General features: G+C 51.0%; 1 protein-coding gene across 6 annotated transcripts in view; it reads right to left on the bottom strand.

Annotated features, from left to right (window-relative positions):
* The window catches only part of LOC122378782 (eukaryotic translation initiation factor 4B-like), a 37,934-nt gene that overhangs the window by 20,286 nt on the left and 1,234 nt on the right, over window positions 1-16,414 (bottom strand). For all 6 annotated transcript variants that reach the window (XM_043360260.1, XM_043360262.1, XM_043360263.1 and 3 more), the window contains exons 2-3: window positions 7,241-7,384; window positions 6,615-6,784 (exon numbers count right to left, since the gene is read on the bottom strand). In XM_043360260.1, coding sequence (XP_043216195.1) covers window positions 6,615-6,784; window positions 7,241-7,384 — 314 coding nt within the window. The remainder of the gene's footprint in view (window positions 1-6,614; window positions 6,785-7,240; window positions 7,385-16,414) is intronic.

The following is a 16,414-nucleotide window of genomic DNA, read 5'->3' as shown; positions in this document are numbered from 1 at the left end:
GTGACGTGCAACCCGGCCTGGCCAGAGATTGAGCAAACTCTGCGCACCCTCTACCCGGGGGAGAGGCCGGGCGACCACGATCGGCCGTGCGACCACCCTGACATTGTGAGTCAGGTGTTTGGACTGAAGCTGCAGGCGCTGCTCAAGCAGCTGCGAGGCGGCATCCTGGGTCGGCAGCGGGCCATTCTGCACACGATTGAGTGGCAGAAGCGTGGCCTGCCGCACGCTCACCTTCTGCTGTGGGTCGTGCCCGCCGACAAACCTCGCGCGCAAGACGTGGACGAGTGCGTGTGCGCTGAGCTGCCAGATCCAGAGACTGATCCGGAACTGCACGCGATCGTCTGCACCAAGATGGTTCACGGTCCGTGTGGTGCGCTGAACCCGCAGGCGGTCTGTATGAAGGACGGCCGCTGTAGCGTCGGCTTTCCGCGCCGGTATCTAGAGGTCACAGAGCTGCCCGAGCGCAGCTATCCAAAGTACAGGCGGCGCGCGCCGGAGGACGGCGGTCAGCGTGCTCGGACGCCCGGACGGCGCGGTGTGGAGATCGACAATCGATGGATCGTTCCATACAATCCTCACATCCTTCGCGCGCTAGACTCGCACGTCAACGTCGAGCTGATCACGCACGCGATGGGGGCGATCCGCTATTGCATCAAGTATGTCACCAAGGGCTCGGACAGGATCATGTTCGCCGTACAGCCCGACGGCGTGGTTGACGAGGTGACCCAGTACCAGAACAGCCGGTACCTGGGATCCATGGAGGCAGCGTGGCGGCTGCTGGACCGACCAGTCCACGTCCATCATCCACCGGTCCAGCGGCTGCAGCTGCATCTCGGTGCGGACGAGAGACGCGTCGTGTTCCGCGGCGATGACAATCTGGAAGCGGTTCTCGCGGGCGAGCAGGCTAATCCATCCATGCTCACAGCCTTCTTTGAGCTGTGTCAGCGTGACGCGTTCGCGGCGACACTGCTCTACCCAGAGGTGCCGCGATACTACACGTGGCAGGTGCGACGCGGCCGGGGCGCAGACGCCCGTCCGGCCCACTGGAAACGCCGCGTCCGTGGCCAGCCTCACCCCGAGGTGCCGGGCGTGTTTGTCACTGACACACTGTCGCGCGTGTACAACACGACGCCGCGCGCGGGTGAAGTTTTCTATCTTCGCCTGCTCCTCCACAGCGTTCGAGGTCCGCGCTCTTACGAGCACCTCCGCACGGTCGATGGCCGCGTGTGTGCCACCATGCGTGAGGCGTGCTCCGCACTGGGGCTGCTCGAGGACGGAGCGCACTGGGCGCGCGCACTGGAGGAGGCGAGTGTAACGCGCTTTGCAGGTGGTTTGCGTTTCCTCTTCGCTCTGATTCTGATCGAGGGAGAGGCTACGTGCGATCCCATGGCGCTGTGGATGAGGTTCGCCGACACCATGTCCGAGGACATCGCTCGCCGTCAGCACACCGCTCGCGCGGCTGGCAGACGCGGTCTCACCGAGGACGAAGTGCGCCAGCAGGCGCTGCGGAAGATCGCTGGCATTCTCCGCCGGCTGCGCGGCAGATCTCTGGCGGAGTACGGACTGCCGGTGCCGCCGGTGCCGGACGCCGCCGCCACCGCCGATGGCGACGACGACGAGCCGCCCGGCGGTCCCGAGTACGACCCGGCCGCTCTGGCCGATCGCGTTGAGCGCGACGAGCCGCGTCTGACGGATGACCAGCGCGCCGTCTATGACGAGGTGCTGCGACGGCTGCACAATGACGAATCGGGTGTCATTTTCCTGCAGGCTCCGGGCGGCTGCGGCAAGACATACCTGGAGAACCTGCTGCTGGCCAAGGTGCGCAGCCGGGGACACGTGGCAGTTGCAGTGGCCACATCCGGCATCGCAGCCAGCCTGTTGGAGGGCGGCACGACTGCCCATCATCGGTTCAAGATTCCTCTGCAGCTGCATCGTGACAACGAGAACGTCTGCGGCATTGATCGCCGCTCTCCCGAGGCCGACTACCTTCGCCGCTGTCGCCTCATTGTATGGGACGAAGCGGCCATGACGAACCGGCGCGCCACTGAGGCGGTCGACCGGGCTCTCCAAGACGTCCGCGACAGCCAAGAGCTGTTTGGCGGCGTTCTGACGCTGCTCTCTGGCGACTGGAGACAGATTCTGCCAGTGGTGAAGCGCGGCGGGCGGGCAGAGGTTGTTGACGCCTGCCTCAAGTCATCGCCCATGTGGCCTCGGATCGACACCATGGAGCTCGCGACCAACATGCGGGCATTGAACGGCGACGACCAGGCCGGTGAGTTCGCCAACTTCCTGCTGCGCGTCGGCGACGGCCGGCTGCCCGTCGTGGCACAGCCGGACACGGTGCAGGTGCCCGAGTTGGTGGTCAGTCCGGCGCGCAGTCTCGCCGCCCTGGTCGAGCGCATTTTCCCTGACATGGCCGACCGACACCGTGATGAGGAGTGGCTGCATGAGCGCGCCATCCTCTCGCCGCTAAATGCGACCGTTGACCGGGCGAACGAGGCCGCGCTGGCCCTTCTGCCCGGCGAAACAGTCACCTACGCTAGCGTCGACACCATCAGTGACGACGACAACGAGGATCACGGGCCTCCGGTGCCCACCGAGGTGCTCAATGCCATCGACGTGTCGGGCATGCCGTCGCATCGACTTCAGGTCAAGGTCGGCGCCCCGGTCGTGTTGATGCGCAACCTCGATGCTCCGCGCGTCGTGAACGGCACGCTGTGCACGGTGCTGCGCGCCGCGCCCAACGTGCTCGAGCTGCGAATCGCCAGTGGAGTCGCGCGTGGCGAGACGCTGTTTTTGCCGCGCCTCCCTCTGGTAGTGAGCGCTGTCGATTCCGGCATCGGCCGACCATTCCGCCGCTGTCAGTTCCCCGTCAAGCTGTCATTCGCCATGACCATCAATCGCTGCCAAGGGCAGACTAAGCGACGCGTGGGCATCTATCTGCCATCCCCGGCCTTCACTCATGGCCAGTTCTACGTGGCTCTCTCGCGCGTAGGCAGCTTTGATTCAGTCGAGGTGCTTTCCACGCACAACCATCGCACGCGGAATGTCGTATACAGAGAGGTTCTTTGAGGTGCGCGCGCCAGGATCGGGCGTCATACGGGTGCGTCATGGGGCGTTATCTTAGTTCGGTTGTCGAGCGACGATCGGATGTACCCCGCGTTGTGCCGTCCTTCACCTAATTGCTATGACGTTGAGCCCGGAGTGGCCGGAGGAAGCCCTTGCTCCTTGAGTGGGAGGGCCACTCTGTCTGTCCGGGTGGTCAATGTCGACGGCCAACTGTGGGCTGCGGCCAATCGTATTGGGCGTTAGGAAGCGGGTGCGTCATCGGGCGTAATCTTCAACGTTATCGGAAGTATAGTCAGGCGGCGGCGTCCAAGAGCGGTCAGATACCCCTGTGGTCAGTCGTGTGGTACGGCTGGTGGTCCGTGTGCTGGGATTTTTTAGTCTGGAAATGTTAGCGCGTCGCTGTTGGTTGTGAGACCCCCTTTCAGACGTGTGAACGTCTGAAGTCCGTGTCGTGTGATCGATTGGACACTTCACCCCTTGATAGGGGGAGTCTAAACCACTGCGGGGCGAGTCTTACGTCTGAGCGTGTCAGTGAGTGAGTCCGTGTGCGAATGTGTGCGTGACTGTAACTGTGTCAACTGTCAGGTGTGACGGTTGTTAGGCGCGTCGCTGTCGGTTGTGAGACCCCCTTTCAGACGTGTGAACGTCTGAAGTCCGTGTCGTGTGATCGATCGGACACTTCACCCCTTGATAGGGGGAGTCTAAACCGCTGCGGGGCGAGTCTTACGTCTGAGCGTGTCAGTGAGTGAGTCCGTGTGCGAATGTGTGCGTGACTGTAACTGTGTCAACTGTCAGGTGTGACGGTTGTTAGGCGCGTCGCTGTCGGTTGTGAGACCCCCTTTCAGACGTGTGAACGTCTGAAGTCCGTGTCGTGTGATCGATCGGACACTTCACCCCTTGATAGGGGGAGTCTAAACCGCTGCGGGGCGAGTCTTACGTCTGGGAGTGCCAGTGAGTGAGTGCGTGGCTGCATCTGCATCCTGTGCTTAACCCTTTCGGTGCTGTAGGTATTTGGAGTGGCGAATGATGGCGCGTGAGTGTGTGTGTGTGTGTGTGTGTGTGTGTGTGTGTGTGTGTGTGTGTGTGTGTGTGTGTGTGTGTGTGTGTGTGTGTGTGTGTGTGTGTGTGTGTGTGCCGGTACGCGCTGACGTAACGGGCCCTTAACCGTTATACTAAAAGTTTGACATCGTTAACGTAAGTTCATCAGGAGGCTGACATTGACATTTCAGTGTGCTTAACTCATTTCATTGTGCTTAAATCATATTTCAAAGTTACTTTAAAAACGTGTTAAGGGCGGGGTGCGCGCTCGGAGCACTTCCACGACAGTGCACCCTGGTAACAGGCTGTGTTCAGTGTGCGGAGCCGACCTTGATGTTCCCTATAAAACCCACAATCTATCCATCACCTCGGCACGGCGACCCTGAACTATGCCTGGCTAAGACTCCGAGCCTTTTGACTTCCTTATGCCGTCCCTGACTACATTTCTCGCCACCATGCAGTTAACCAGCAGGGCCGCCAGTCATCGACACCGGCTGCCGCCAGCAACAGCAGCTGACGCCAACAAACCCCGGATCCGATAAGCTCTGCCAGGCAATCGGACCAGACCAGTCCAGCTAATCCCAGCAAGTCATTCTGACTGTGTCTAATCCGGTCAGTGTGTCGCCTAATGCCGCTTTGACACTTTGCTTACTTCTGTTTCCTAATCGGCCTTCCTATTGTGTATCGCCATAGCAGCCCGCTACGTTTACACTACTTCTACTTCACTGCTCTTTTTCTCCTACTGAGCATGCTGCCTACACAGGGCTGTTTTGTAGCGTAGCTTGCACGCCAGCATTACCACTGTCAACCTTCTGAATTCATGTCAGAATGATTCGCCATGTCAACTACTGTGACCTGTCCCCTGGCCCAGTTAGGTGAATCGCTGCTGCTAGATTTCACATAAACATTCACTACTCGAATTGGCTAATCCCGTCGTTTGGCTGCTGCAAATCTCCTGTGGCCCAATCATGCGCCGCGGAGCAAGCAAGTCACCTAGCTGTTTTTACTTCCTATACCTTCAACATAGCTTCTAGACTAGACGACTTATCAAACACCAATCGATCCCAAATTTTATGGCTACACGTGATTTTATGGCTACACGTGAGCGACAGCGAACACAAGTCACCTAGTTTTTTGATTCATTTGGGTACACTTTTGACTTCAAATGAATCGTTACGGTTGAAAAAAGGCCCATGACGGTGATATTTTTCTTTTAAAAGGTAGAAAAATGTGGTAGGTTTGCAAAAAGTGTTACCTCAAAGCTAAGAAATTGTCCCTTTGGCCTTGTGAATGGGAAAAAGACAGAGCCACTGCCCATCACGTAAAAGCTGTTTTGAGGAAATCACACTGTATGTTATTTTTGTATCATGAATCACATAGGTACTAACCAATCAGTATTTGTGTAAAATGGCAAAATGAAATTTTTAAACCCCTAATTATCATTGTTGTAGTGCTTTTATATTATTTATATGGTTTTTACCTGTTGCTTCAGTTTTTGTATTCTTGACATTTAAAAATTGTGAATTGTTATCAAATGTAGTGAAGGTAAAGTACAACAATGCTATAGGTATCAGTTGTGGTGCTGAGGATACCACTAAATGAGAATAATAGCAAGATAAATGCTGTATTCTTGCAAGTCATAGTTGCCTATCTGTTAACATTACCTATGAATCAAAATAATGATTAGCCAGCTGATGGGGAATCAATATTATGATTATCTGTTTAAAGTGAATCAATTCCTTGATTGCCTTTGACTACCTATAGAATTCAAATTGTTATGATAGGAGCAATATTATTTTGCTTAGGAGATAGTTCAAGCATTTCTGTTCAAGATCAGGCATGCTCCTTCTTGAAACACTCTCTTATTTTTAAGTGATTAGTAAGTTAGAAATGGTCTGCATTTATGCCCAAAAGTAATCAATCTTTTGATGCCTCCATATTTTGATTCCAAAGGTCTAGTTTGCCCAACTGGGGTCAGACTAGAGCCGACAGACATAGGGGAAGAGGAGACGGAGAGCCGAGGACCGGGAGAGGGGTCAGAGACACGGGCAGAGCCCGAGGTCAGAGAGCCGTGCTGGAACGGATGGAGGGGTCAGAGCTTCGCGTTGGGCCCGACGGTGACATACGCTGCACGCCACCTATTTAAAACTACCGAGATCAACTGGGCAGAATCAGGGGAAACTACAACATACGAGACTCAGCAATTCAACGAGAAGTATCCAGATTAAATGAGCAAGCCGGCACCGGATGTACCACGAGATGTATCGATGATAAGTGTTCTAGCGACCAGTAGTTTAGAATATGCTGAAAACACCCTCCACCTCCCTCCCTATCCCACCCCACACGAGTGGGTGCACTATGCCTGAGAATGACAGCTGACATTACTGGGGGCATCCAGGTCGCACCCAAAGAAACCACTGATTACTGGAACCCTCATCTTGAGACCGCTAGTGCCGCGCACCAGCCACCCGGTGCGGGCAGAGTATGCCCTCCCGCCCGTTACGTACGTCCAGACCCTGGAACATGCTGGCCACCATCTCCTCGTTGGCGTCATAGGACACGTTGGCGATGAACAGCTTGAACGGCCCCGTCATCGGCACGCGGTCGAGGTCGACGTTCAGACCGCAGCGCACGCTCGAGGGCGCCGTCGGCAGCACCACCGTCTTCTCCTCGGCCTCTGCACACACCACACACACGCTCCGCGTCAGAAATCACACCGCACACACGGTCAGGGAGCTCCGCGCCAGAAATGGTGGGCGATTATAGGGTAATGTCGGAATTGTTGTTGATCAATAGCAAGCACCTATAAGGAATGCATTTGAAGAAAAAAAAGAGATGCATTGTGGCTTTGTTAGCTTGACATTTAAGAAACGTTTGGTCCTTTCGGTTAAGGCAATATTGTGAGTTTTTTGACAAACGAAATATTTAAAATTTCGAAACATGATGCAGCTGTAAGACAGCTGTAAGCTGTAAGCACCGTGAAACGTTGATTTAACACGATTGTTGAGTGGTTCACTGATCTGAAGAGAGTCAGCCATCATGATTAAATTCATAAAAGGATTGACCAAAAATGGTGTAATGTGAAGCGTAAATTAAGCTTTAGTGAGGCAGTAGCGGCACATGGCGGCCATACCGAAGTCCATCTGGTCGGCCCAGCTGTTGCCGGTCTTGGTGATGGTGATGGCCTTGCCATCTGGTGTTCCCTTGGTGTTACTAAGAAAGACATTGAGATCGATGGGCACTCCCTTCTTCCTCCCCTTCTTCTTTCCAGACGGAGCTGCAACAAACAGAATGGCGAGTGAACTAGCACCTTTGTATATTACATAACTACAAAACACGGCACAGCCTTTGTCTCACTGACCGTTCCTTATTCGACAAAACTGAGAATAACTCTTAGACTATGTTATCGGTCACTCGTAAAGCAGAACGCAGAAGCGCGGGACTCCGCCCCCTATATTGGGCCCATACGCATATACAATTTCCACCCAGCATGGCAGCAATATGCAAAAGTTTGCACCTGCCCCCAACCTAAAAAAGACTTTTGTCTTTTTGCTGTCAAATTAGATGTAAAAACTTGTTAAATGATAGACTCAATCGAAATAGTACAGCATCGCGCGTCTCTTTGTTATGAGTTTCGATCGACTGAAGACACAGCCTCAGCCATCCGAGCCATCCGAATTCCGATGTCTCGGATTTGTCGAAAAAAAAGAATGTTTACCACTCGGTGAGACGAGGGCTGTATATGAAGAACTGTAAAGCATGATAATTAGCCATCGCCAATATTGGCGTTTTGCCAGCCGCTAGCGTACAGGAAGGGAAGGAGTCCGTTGGATCCCTCCCCCTCCTTCTTCAGCCGTTCGGCCCCTGATCGAGATAGAGCTTCGCGCAAAAAAAAAAAATGAGCGTGTTGCCCGTCACAAGAGGAAGCCGATGATATCAATATCAATATATCAATATCAGTGTATTTAAACCTTCCACAAGGTGGCTTTTACGGTTTAGCGTCAGTACAATGGGTATACAAAGATAAGCGGCGAGTAATAGACAAGTAAAAGCATACAATGTAAATTAAGAACGAATTAAAACTGACATATACATCAGAGCACACTCGATAAAATACATCAGGCACTTCTAATGATAGCTTTAAAAGCTGCCATCGACGTCGCGGTTCGCGCTGCTGGTGCGAGCCGGTTCCATGCCGCCGCCGCTCGGTATGAAAAGTGTTTCTGTGCCACCGTCAATCTGCGTCGCGGTAGCTGCAGGCTACACTCCACAGACCCTCGGGTTTCTCGACTAGACACGGTTTCGCGCGTGACAAACATATTTCGTACATCGGTTGGCACTCCCTCCGAATTTAACGCATTATATGTTTTTACTGCGTCGCGGTAGGCCACCATGGACTCTATCTTAGGCCATCCCAGTGACAGAAGTGCAGGCGTTACATGCTGACGTTTCTTGCAGCCTGTTACAATGCGAGCAGCGAAATTTAACACTTTTTGAATGCGATGAAGTAGGCTCCCGGTCGCCCCACCCCAGACGCACAGACAGTAGTTTAGATGAGGGAACACGTATGCCTGAATGATGGTTTTGAGAGCAGTCTGAGTGAAATAGTGGCGGAACCTATACAGAGAAACAAGAATCCTGTTGCACTTTTTGATAACACTACAGATGTGAGCGCTCCATGTAAGACCAGGGTCGATTGTGACACCGAGCAATTTTATGTGACTGGACTGTTTTACTAACGAATTACTGACTTCGATACAAATTCCTGAAGATTTGGTCAAGTTATGTTTTGTTCCAACAATCATAAAATCAGTTTTCTTTTCATTCATCTTAAGCAAATTGTTTCTGAACCACGACTGAAGCTCAGACATGGTCAGGGTGAGTCTTGTTTTCAGGTCGGTTAGACCCGGTCCATCAGGGCGCGCTCCATCAATGTGTACCGTATCATCGGCGTATGATATGAGTCGGCCATGGGTCACATGCGAATAGATGTCATTTGTAAAAAGTATAAACAAAATTGGACCCAAAATAGAACCCTGCGGCACACCGCACGTCACAGGTAGGGTAAGTTTCCCGCCTCGCACCACTTGCTTTCGGTTACTTAAATAGCTTTGAAACCAGTCCACATCAATGATACCATAGGTACCATGACAGTTTGGCGAGGAGAAGTCTATGATCAACGCAATCAAACGCTTTTGACAGATCGATCGTCGTCAGCGACGACACATGTCCCTCATCGATGGCATCAGTCACGCGTTCGATCGCGACGAGAACGGAAAATATCCCATATATCCCATTTATATATCCCATTTAACCCGGCAGGCGGTGGGTCTCCCGGCCACCTTCCGCGCGGTGGAGTGGGGGCATTTTTTGTACACTCAGAAAGGCCTGTAAAAGGGCTATCGAATGCGCTTTTCCGCGGCGCCGTAGCTCTATTGGTTTCCGAGTTAGCCGTTGGCAGTTTCCAAAATTGTTGAAATGGACTAACTCTGACCTTCGATGACCTCTGGTGACCTGACCTTTGACCTGATCCAAAAAATGACCGAAGTGTTTCGTCATTATTTTTATACGCTCTTTCGAATGCCGCTTACCGCGTGTCTCTATGTGGCCCACCTTCCGAGTTAGACAGGGGTGTTCACTGAAATGTTCAGACACCTACCCCCCCCCCTCCCCACCTGGCCCGGCGCGGAAGTCGCGGAGCACCGGCCCGGCGCGGGTCAATACGCAGTGCTGCTGCATTAACCCCTGCCCGTATTGGTATTTTGCCAGCCGCGAACGTATAGGGGAAAGGGGTCCGTTGGAACCCCTTGCCGTTTGGCCCCTGATGAAGCTAGAGCGACGCCGGAAAAAAAATATGAGCGTGCTGCCCGTGACGGGAGGAAGCCGATGATACCAAATTTTAAGTACTAGGGCATTGGTTGACCTTCCAGGTCAGTTCAATGACCCGAAATTCGGGAAATTCGGGAACTGTCAGAATTGATTGATTGTTGAGTAGGTGCTTCGGTCCGCGTGGACCATTTCGCACCATAATAAGTTACCTATTTAAGATGGGAACGTGAAGATAGTTATTTCTAGAGGCTGTCGAGGAGGTCTATTGTGGAGAGAAAAGAGAAAAGAAGCTTGAGCAAAGCGGAATGTTCGTCTCCTAAAATAACAGACATTGTCATTGGCACGCCTTGTGCCCGACAGTAGTCTTCCATTGGTTTCCTTTTTCTAGTGTGATTTAAACAGTGTAAGACAATGTGTTCGATGGTGAGTGTTGTCCTGCATCGTAAGCATACAGGTCTTGGTCGTCGAGAAAAAATGAATGCATGAGTGAGATATGTATGACCTATGCGCAACCTTGTCAAGACCTTTTCTTCTCTTCGGGACGGACGAGTTGATGATTCCCAGTGAGCTATAAGTGGTTTAATGCGATGAAGGTGTGTACCTGGACCATCCGTGTCCCAGATGCGCTGCCAAAGTTGATGACAATGACGTTTTATTGAAGACTGAATACTACTAATATCAATGGAAGTTTCAGTTACGATAGGGAGATCCAGAGATTGCTTAGCATATCTATCTGCTTCCTCATTTCCGTGGATACCACAGTGGCCTGGTACCCATAAGAAATGTAGTTGTACCCCTTTTTTCCTTAATGCTTCATGAAGGTTTAGAATGTTGATTTTGATGTGCTGGGTCAATTCTGGATTTTTCAAGTATTGAATGACAGATTTTGAATCGGTGCAAATGCATGCATGCTGAATACTGTTTTGCTCAATGAGTTTAAGTGCATGCAAAACCGCATGCATTTCCGCCGCAAATACTGATGACTCATCAGGTAGCCTCAGCTTTGCATGTGGGAGGCCTGGAGAATAAATGCCAAAGCCTACCTTATTGTTTTGTTTCGATCCATCCGTATACAGAAAATGGAAGCGAGTGTGTTCTGCTCGGAATTTCGTAAACGTTTGCTGTATTTCAGTCGGAGAGTATGAGTCCTTTTTCTCGGTGATCAAAAACGAAATAACTAATGGTTGCATCATCCATGGCGCCACTCCCAAGGGCGGTAGTGGAGTAACTTCAGGTAAGTTATATTCTATATCTTGCTGGTATTTTGTAACTCTGGAAGCGATTGTGAGGCCAGTTCTTCGTTCACATCTCCCAATGTAGCTAAAGTGTAACCGAGGAAGAATCGATATTGCTTGGTAAGCTGCGTGAGATGGGAACTGTTTTATTTTTGTATAATATCGTAAGTTCAAGTTTATTCGTCTAATATGCAGGGGAGGTATATTCGCCTCCACCTGTAGGGACAGTATTGGCGATGTCCTCATGGCACCCAAAGCTAGACGAATAAAGTTGTTTTGTATGACCTCTAGCTTCTGTAAGGAGCAACGGCTTCCTCCAGAATACATAACTGATCCATATTCTATTACTGGTAAAACTATGCTTCGGTATAAACGGAGTAAAGTTGAACGATCAGCACCAGCTGGAGTACTTGTGAGGCATCGGAAAAGGTTCAGTCTTCTTTTACATTTTGTTTGTACATGTTTGATGTGCCTATTCATTGTTAACTGGGAGTCCAAAACGACCCCCAGAAACTTGAAACTTGAAACCCGTGGAATATCGGAACCATGTAATTCTGGAAGCTTCAAGGGTGAAATCCTGGTGTTTCTGGAAAAAATCATAAGTGCCGATTTCGCTGCCGAAAATTCTAAACCGTATGTTTCTGACCACCTTTCTACTTTATGGAGAGCGAATTGCAAGCGTTGAATACCATAATCATAATCAGAGTCGGTACACCAAAGTGCGCTGTCATCCGCAAACAAAGAGAAGGAAATGCCGTCTGGGATGTTGCTGAACAAATCATTAATCATAATATTGAATAGAATTGGAGAGAGGCAGCTACCCTGAGGAAGGCCATTCTGTGTCTCGTGAACATTTGAAAAAATAGAGCGAATCTTCAAGCGGAAACGTCTGGTTCCAGACAGAAAGTTGTAGAGATAGAATGCCATATGTCCTCTGATGCCAAGTTGTGCTATTTTGTGTATTAATGCAGGCTTATGGACCATATCAAAAGCGTTTTTGATGTCCAAAAAAATTGCTAAAGTGTGATGTTTCTTTTTGTATCCTTTCCTTATGTCACTTTCAAGGCGAACTATGTGGTCAATCGCAGAATGATTGTTTCGGAAACCACATTGAAACTTGGAAAGCATATCCTGTTGTTGACTTATAAATGAAAGACGTGATGCAACCATCCTTTCAAGCAGTTTTCCTAAACAACTTGACATTGCGATAGGTCGATAACTTTTCGGGTCGTATCGGGCTTTACCAGGTTTCAATAATGCTACTACTATGCTTTCTTTCCAATCTTCAGGAAAAAGATGTCCGCTGAAGAGCTCGTTGAATGTTTGTAGAATTAAGTGCTTGGAGTGATCTGAAATATGGCGAAAGAAGGAATAATGCAGTTTGTCTGGTCCTGTTGATGTGTTACCAGAAGAGTTTATGGCCTTGTTAAATTCTTGCATCGTGAAAGGAACGTTGTAGTCTTCACTGTTATCAGAGAGAAAAACATTGTGATCGAAAACAAATTGCTGACGGGCAGTGTCGATAAACCCGGGACGATATCTTGCGTTTGAGCTTGTGTGGGAGATTGTCTCAGCCAGACAGTTCGCGACGTCGTTCGGCTCGCTCACTGTTTCCCCAGTTCCTGGGAGCTTCAGAATAGGGAAGGTTGCGCTCACACGTTTCCCTGACAACCGTCGAACTAAATCCCAAATCTTAGAAAGTGGTGTTGAAGAAGTGAAAGATGATAAGAAATGTTGCCAGGATTGACGCTTAGCCGTTCTTATAGTACGTTGTGCATTTGCACGTTCTCTATTTCGGATGATTAATGCGTCATCTGTACGGTGTCGTAAATATGCTCGAAAAGCTCGCTTTCTCTTTGCCACAGCTTGTCGGACAGCAGGAGTCCACCATGGTACCGGGTTGGCTTTCCGGCATGGCTTGGTTAATGGGATACAGCGGTTTGCCACTGAGATAATTGTTTCAGTAATGTAAGAAATATTGTCTACTGGATGATCTAGGTGTTCATTGAGCTCAAGTTCACACAACTCAGTAAACTTGACCCAATCCGCCTTATTTAGATTCCACCTAGGTGAAAAAGAAGAGACCCCGGCGACTGGAAAATTAAAACGAAGAGAAATCGGATAATGGTCGCTGTCGTGGATGTCGCCGTCTACCGACCACTGGAACCAAGTGGCTAAGCATGGAGAAGAAATAGATAAGTCGATGGAAGACTCAGTATTATGTGACAAATTGAAATGTGTGGGATGGTTAAGGTTAAGTGTCACCAGCCTATGAATGTCAAGAAAGTCTTCGATTATTTTGCCTCTACCATCCAACAGTTGTTCATCCCACCAAGCTGGACTGTGGGCGTTAAAGTCACCGAGAAGAAGAAATGGATGTTCGAATTGCTGAACAAGATGGTTGAGCTGCCGAAGGAGTTCGGAGTTATCGAAATCCGGAGGAATGTAAATACTGCATACGTCTACGTCCCTGCCATTCATATACATCGTACATGCGACGGCTTGTAATTCTGTTTGGATATCAAGTAAACTATGTGTGTAATCATTTTGTATGTAAAGCGCCACACCACCGTGTCGGCGCTCTCCGTAGAGCTCATCGTGTCTGTATAATGTGTAATTAGAAAGTTGAAAATTATACTGGTCGGTTGGTAAAAACCAAGTTTCTTGGAGAGCAATCAGTACCGGAGTAAGTACCGAGAAGAAGTTTTTTATTTCGGCCCACTTAGAAAGCAGGCCACGACAATTCCATTGCAGCATGGTGTGCGGATTCATGATTGTGGACGCGAAGATCTTCCACGGCTGGGCGAGGCCCAGCTCGACGCGCGGTTACGCCCCATCGCCACCCGAATCGGTGGTCGTGGCTGGCGATCTTTGGACTGTTCATCCGTGTGATGGGAGGGTTTTGGTCGAGCGCCACTCGACCTCTGGACTTTTATCCAGCCAGTGGAGCGGCTTGCTCCAACAGACTTGGGCTTCTGCGCAATCTCGGGAGAGACAGCTGGCTGGGAGTCAGGAGGGGACGGCATCTGTTCATCAGGGACTTCAGACGTCTGAGTCGTGCTCGTGGTGGCAATCGGTTCGGGGCTCAGAGGCCGCAGCAGCTCCAGAGGAGGTAGCGCGGCGATCGGCTCAGTCTGTGTGCTGGAAGAGGTTGTCTGGGTGCTGGCAGCCTTAGCGTAAGTCCTACCGGGTGTTGGTGTTTTGGTTTGGGCTTCCACGCGACGGCGGGCCTCGGGGTAAGAGATGTCAGCTTTGGCTTTGAGTTCACAGATGCTTTTTTCTTTTTTCCAGGTCGGGCACTGAGAGGATGAGACTGTGTGGTCTGGGCTTCCGCAGTTGAGGCACGAGACAGGGGAAGTGCAGGGAGAACCCTCGTGGGGAGCCTCACCACACTTGGGGCAGCGAGCAGTCTGCCGGCAGGAGGAGCTACCGTGTCCAAAGCGTTGACATTTGTAGCAGCGAAGCGGGTTCGGAACAAAGACTCTGACATCCTTCTTTAACCAGCCAATCACGATGCTTTCCGGCAGAGTGGTGAAGTCGAAAGTGAGGACTAACAGACTCGTGTCGCGTCGTTGGCCATCACGGAACGTGGTCAGACGTCGGATGTGGGTCACCCCGTCCCCTCTGAGTTCGGACAGGATCTCGTCTTCGGTCATGTGGCGGAGTTCGGGAGCGAAAATAGTTCCTTTGCAAGAGTTCCGAGCGTGGTGGAGCGAAATGGTGACCTTCTTGCCGCAGAAAGAAGTTGTCTTCAGGAGCGCCTTGGTGTGTTTGCGTGAGTTCGTTTTAATGATCAGAGTACCGTTCGCCGGTGCCTCGATGTCTACATCGCATGGACCGCATATGGCGTCTACCTGCTTTTGTGGCCAGAACACGTTGATCTTCCGGAAGGAAACTTCACTATCGCAAGGCTTAACGACCAGGTAAGAACCGTTCGAAGCTAAGTAAGGCTCGTCAGAAGAGCGATCAGCGGTGGCACAGGCAGGTGCGTAATCAAAATTCGTGCGCGGGTCAGAGCTCCGGGAGTGGTCGTTGGACGGGCGAGGGTCAGAGATCCGGGCGTGGTCGGCAGACAAGCGAGGGTCGGAGTCCAGGGCGGGGTCAGAGGTCGAGCAAAGGTCAGAGGTCCGGGCGTGGTCGGAGGACGAGCGAGGGTCAGTACCGGGTAGGGCAGCCGAGGGGTGGGTGGAGGAGGGAGGGGTAACGGTTGGGCGGGAGTCGGTTTCCATGGAGGCAGGAGCAGGGTCAGGAGAGGGATTCGAGACGGGAGGAGAGTCGGTGTCAGAGTCGGAGCAGGAATCAGAAAGCGGGCGCTGACGGCGCCGCTTCCCCATGATGGGGCAAATGGAAGTTGGGTGTAGGCAGTGAAGGGTCAAGAATGGGGACAGTTGGTATCAACGGGGAAGATGGGAGTGCGTGCGCGAGGAAAGAGCTCAAACAGTACCCGTGAAATGCCAGCAATAGCAATATGCTAACGATCACCTTAGCCTGTGACTGTCAGAACTTCGTGAAGTGAGGCTGTTAAAGGGACACTCCCACCTTAACATTAGTTTTGAGTTGAGATAGCCAAATTGGTGGCCATGGCCTGCAAATACCGGTTTGGGCACTCACAACATCGAAAAATGCTTTAATTCGAAGATATGGAATTTCAAACTTGCAGTTTTCGGATTGTAAGGGGCTAATGCATTGGAATGCCCCCTTAGAATTTGTGACGTCAGCGGAGATCTAACGATTTTTAAATCTTAGACTAAAACCATCGTTAACACGTGGTGGTATACGCTGCTTTGCGCGCAACGTCTGCCGCACTTTAAGGCTGCCAAATTATTGCTTCCAAATAAAGTCGCTAGTAACAGGGGAGATCCCAAAAAGTAAACAAAAGTAAAAGCCTAATATCTTGAAAACCAGTGAATATTTTTCGGTGAAATTTGGTAGATATTCGTTTTCGCTCTTTCTGAACCAAGGGACATCACTTTCATGCCAATTCATTAACTTTTTTGAAGGTGGGAGGGTCCCTTTAACGGGTTCTCGGGGCGCTGATCACGAAATCATGTTGGTTTTGATCACAGATGATGTCCTCGTGCATTTAGGACAGGTCAGGTCGGGCCGGGTCAGGTCATGTCAACCAGTAGGCGTCATGCCGGGTTTTCAATACACCTTTTTTGCGTTGTTTGACGGCCAATCGGCAAAACCCATTCGTCTGATCTGCGTATAGGTGGCGACAGTCAGAGGCATTCCGGCAAAAC

Source organism: Amphibalanus amphitrite, unplaced genomic scaffold, assembly GCF_019059575.1.
Source record: "Amphibalanus amphitrite isolate SeventyFive unplaced genomic scaffold, NRLGWU_Aamphi_draft 000065F_arrow, whole genome shotgun sequence".
Lineage (NCBI taxonomy): Eukaryota > Metazoa > Arthropoda > Thecostraca > Balanomorpha > Balanidae > Amphibalanus > Amphibalanus amphitrite.
This window is presented reverse-complemented; position numbering and strand designations above follow the sequence as displayed.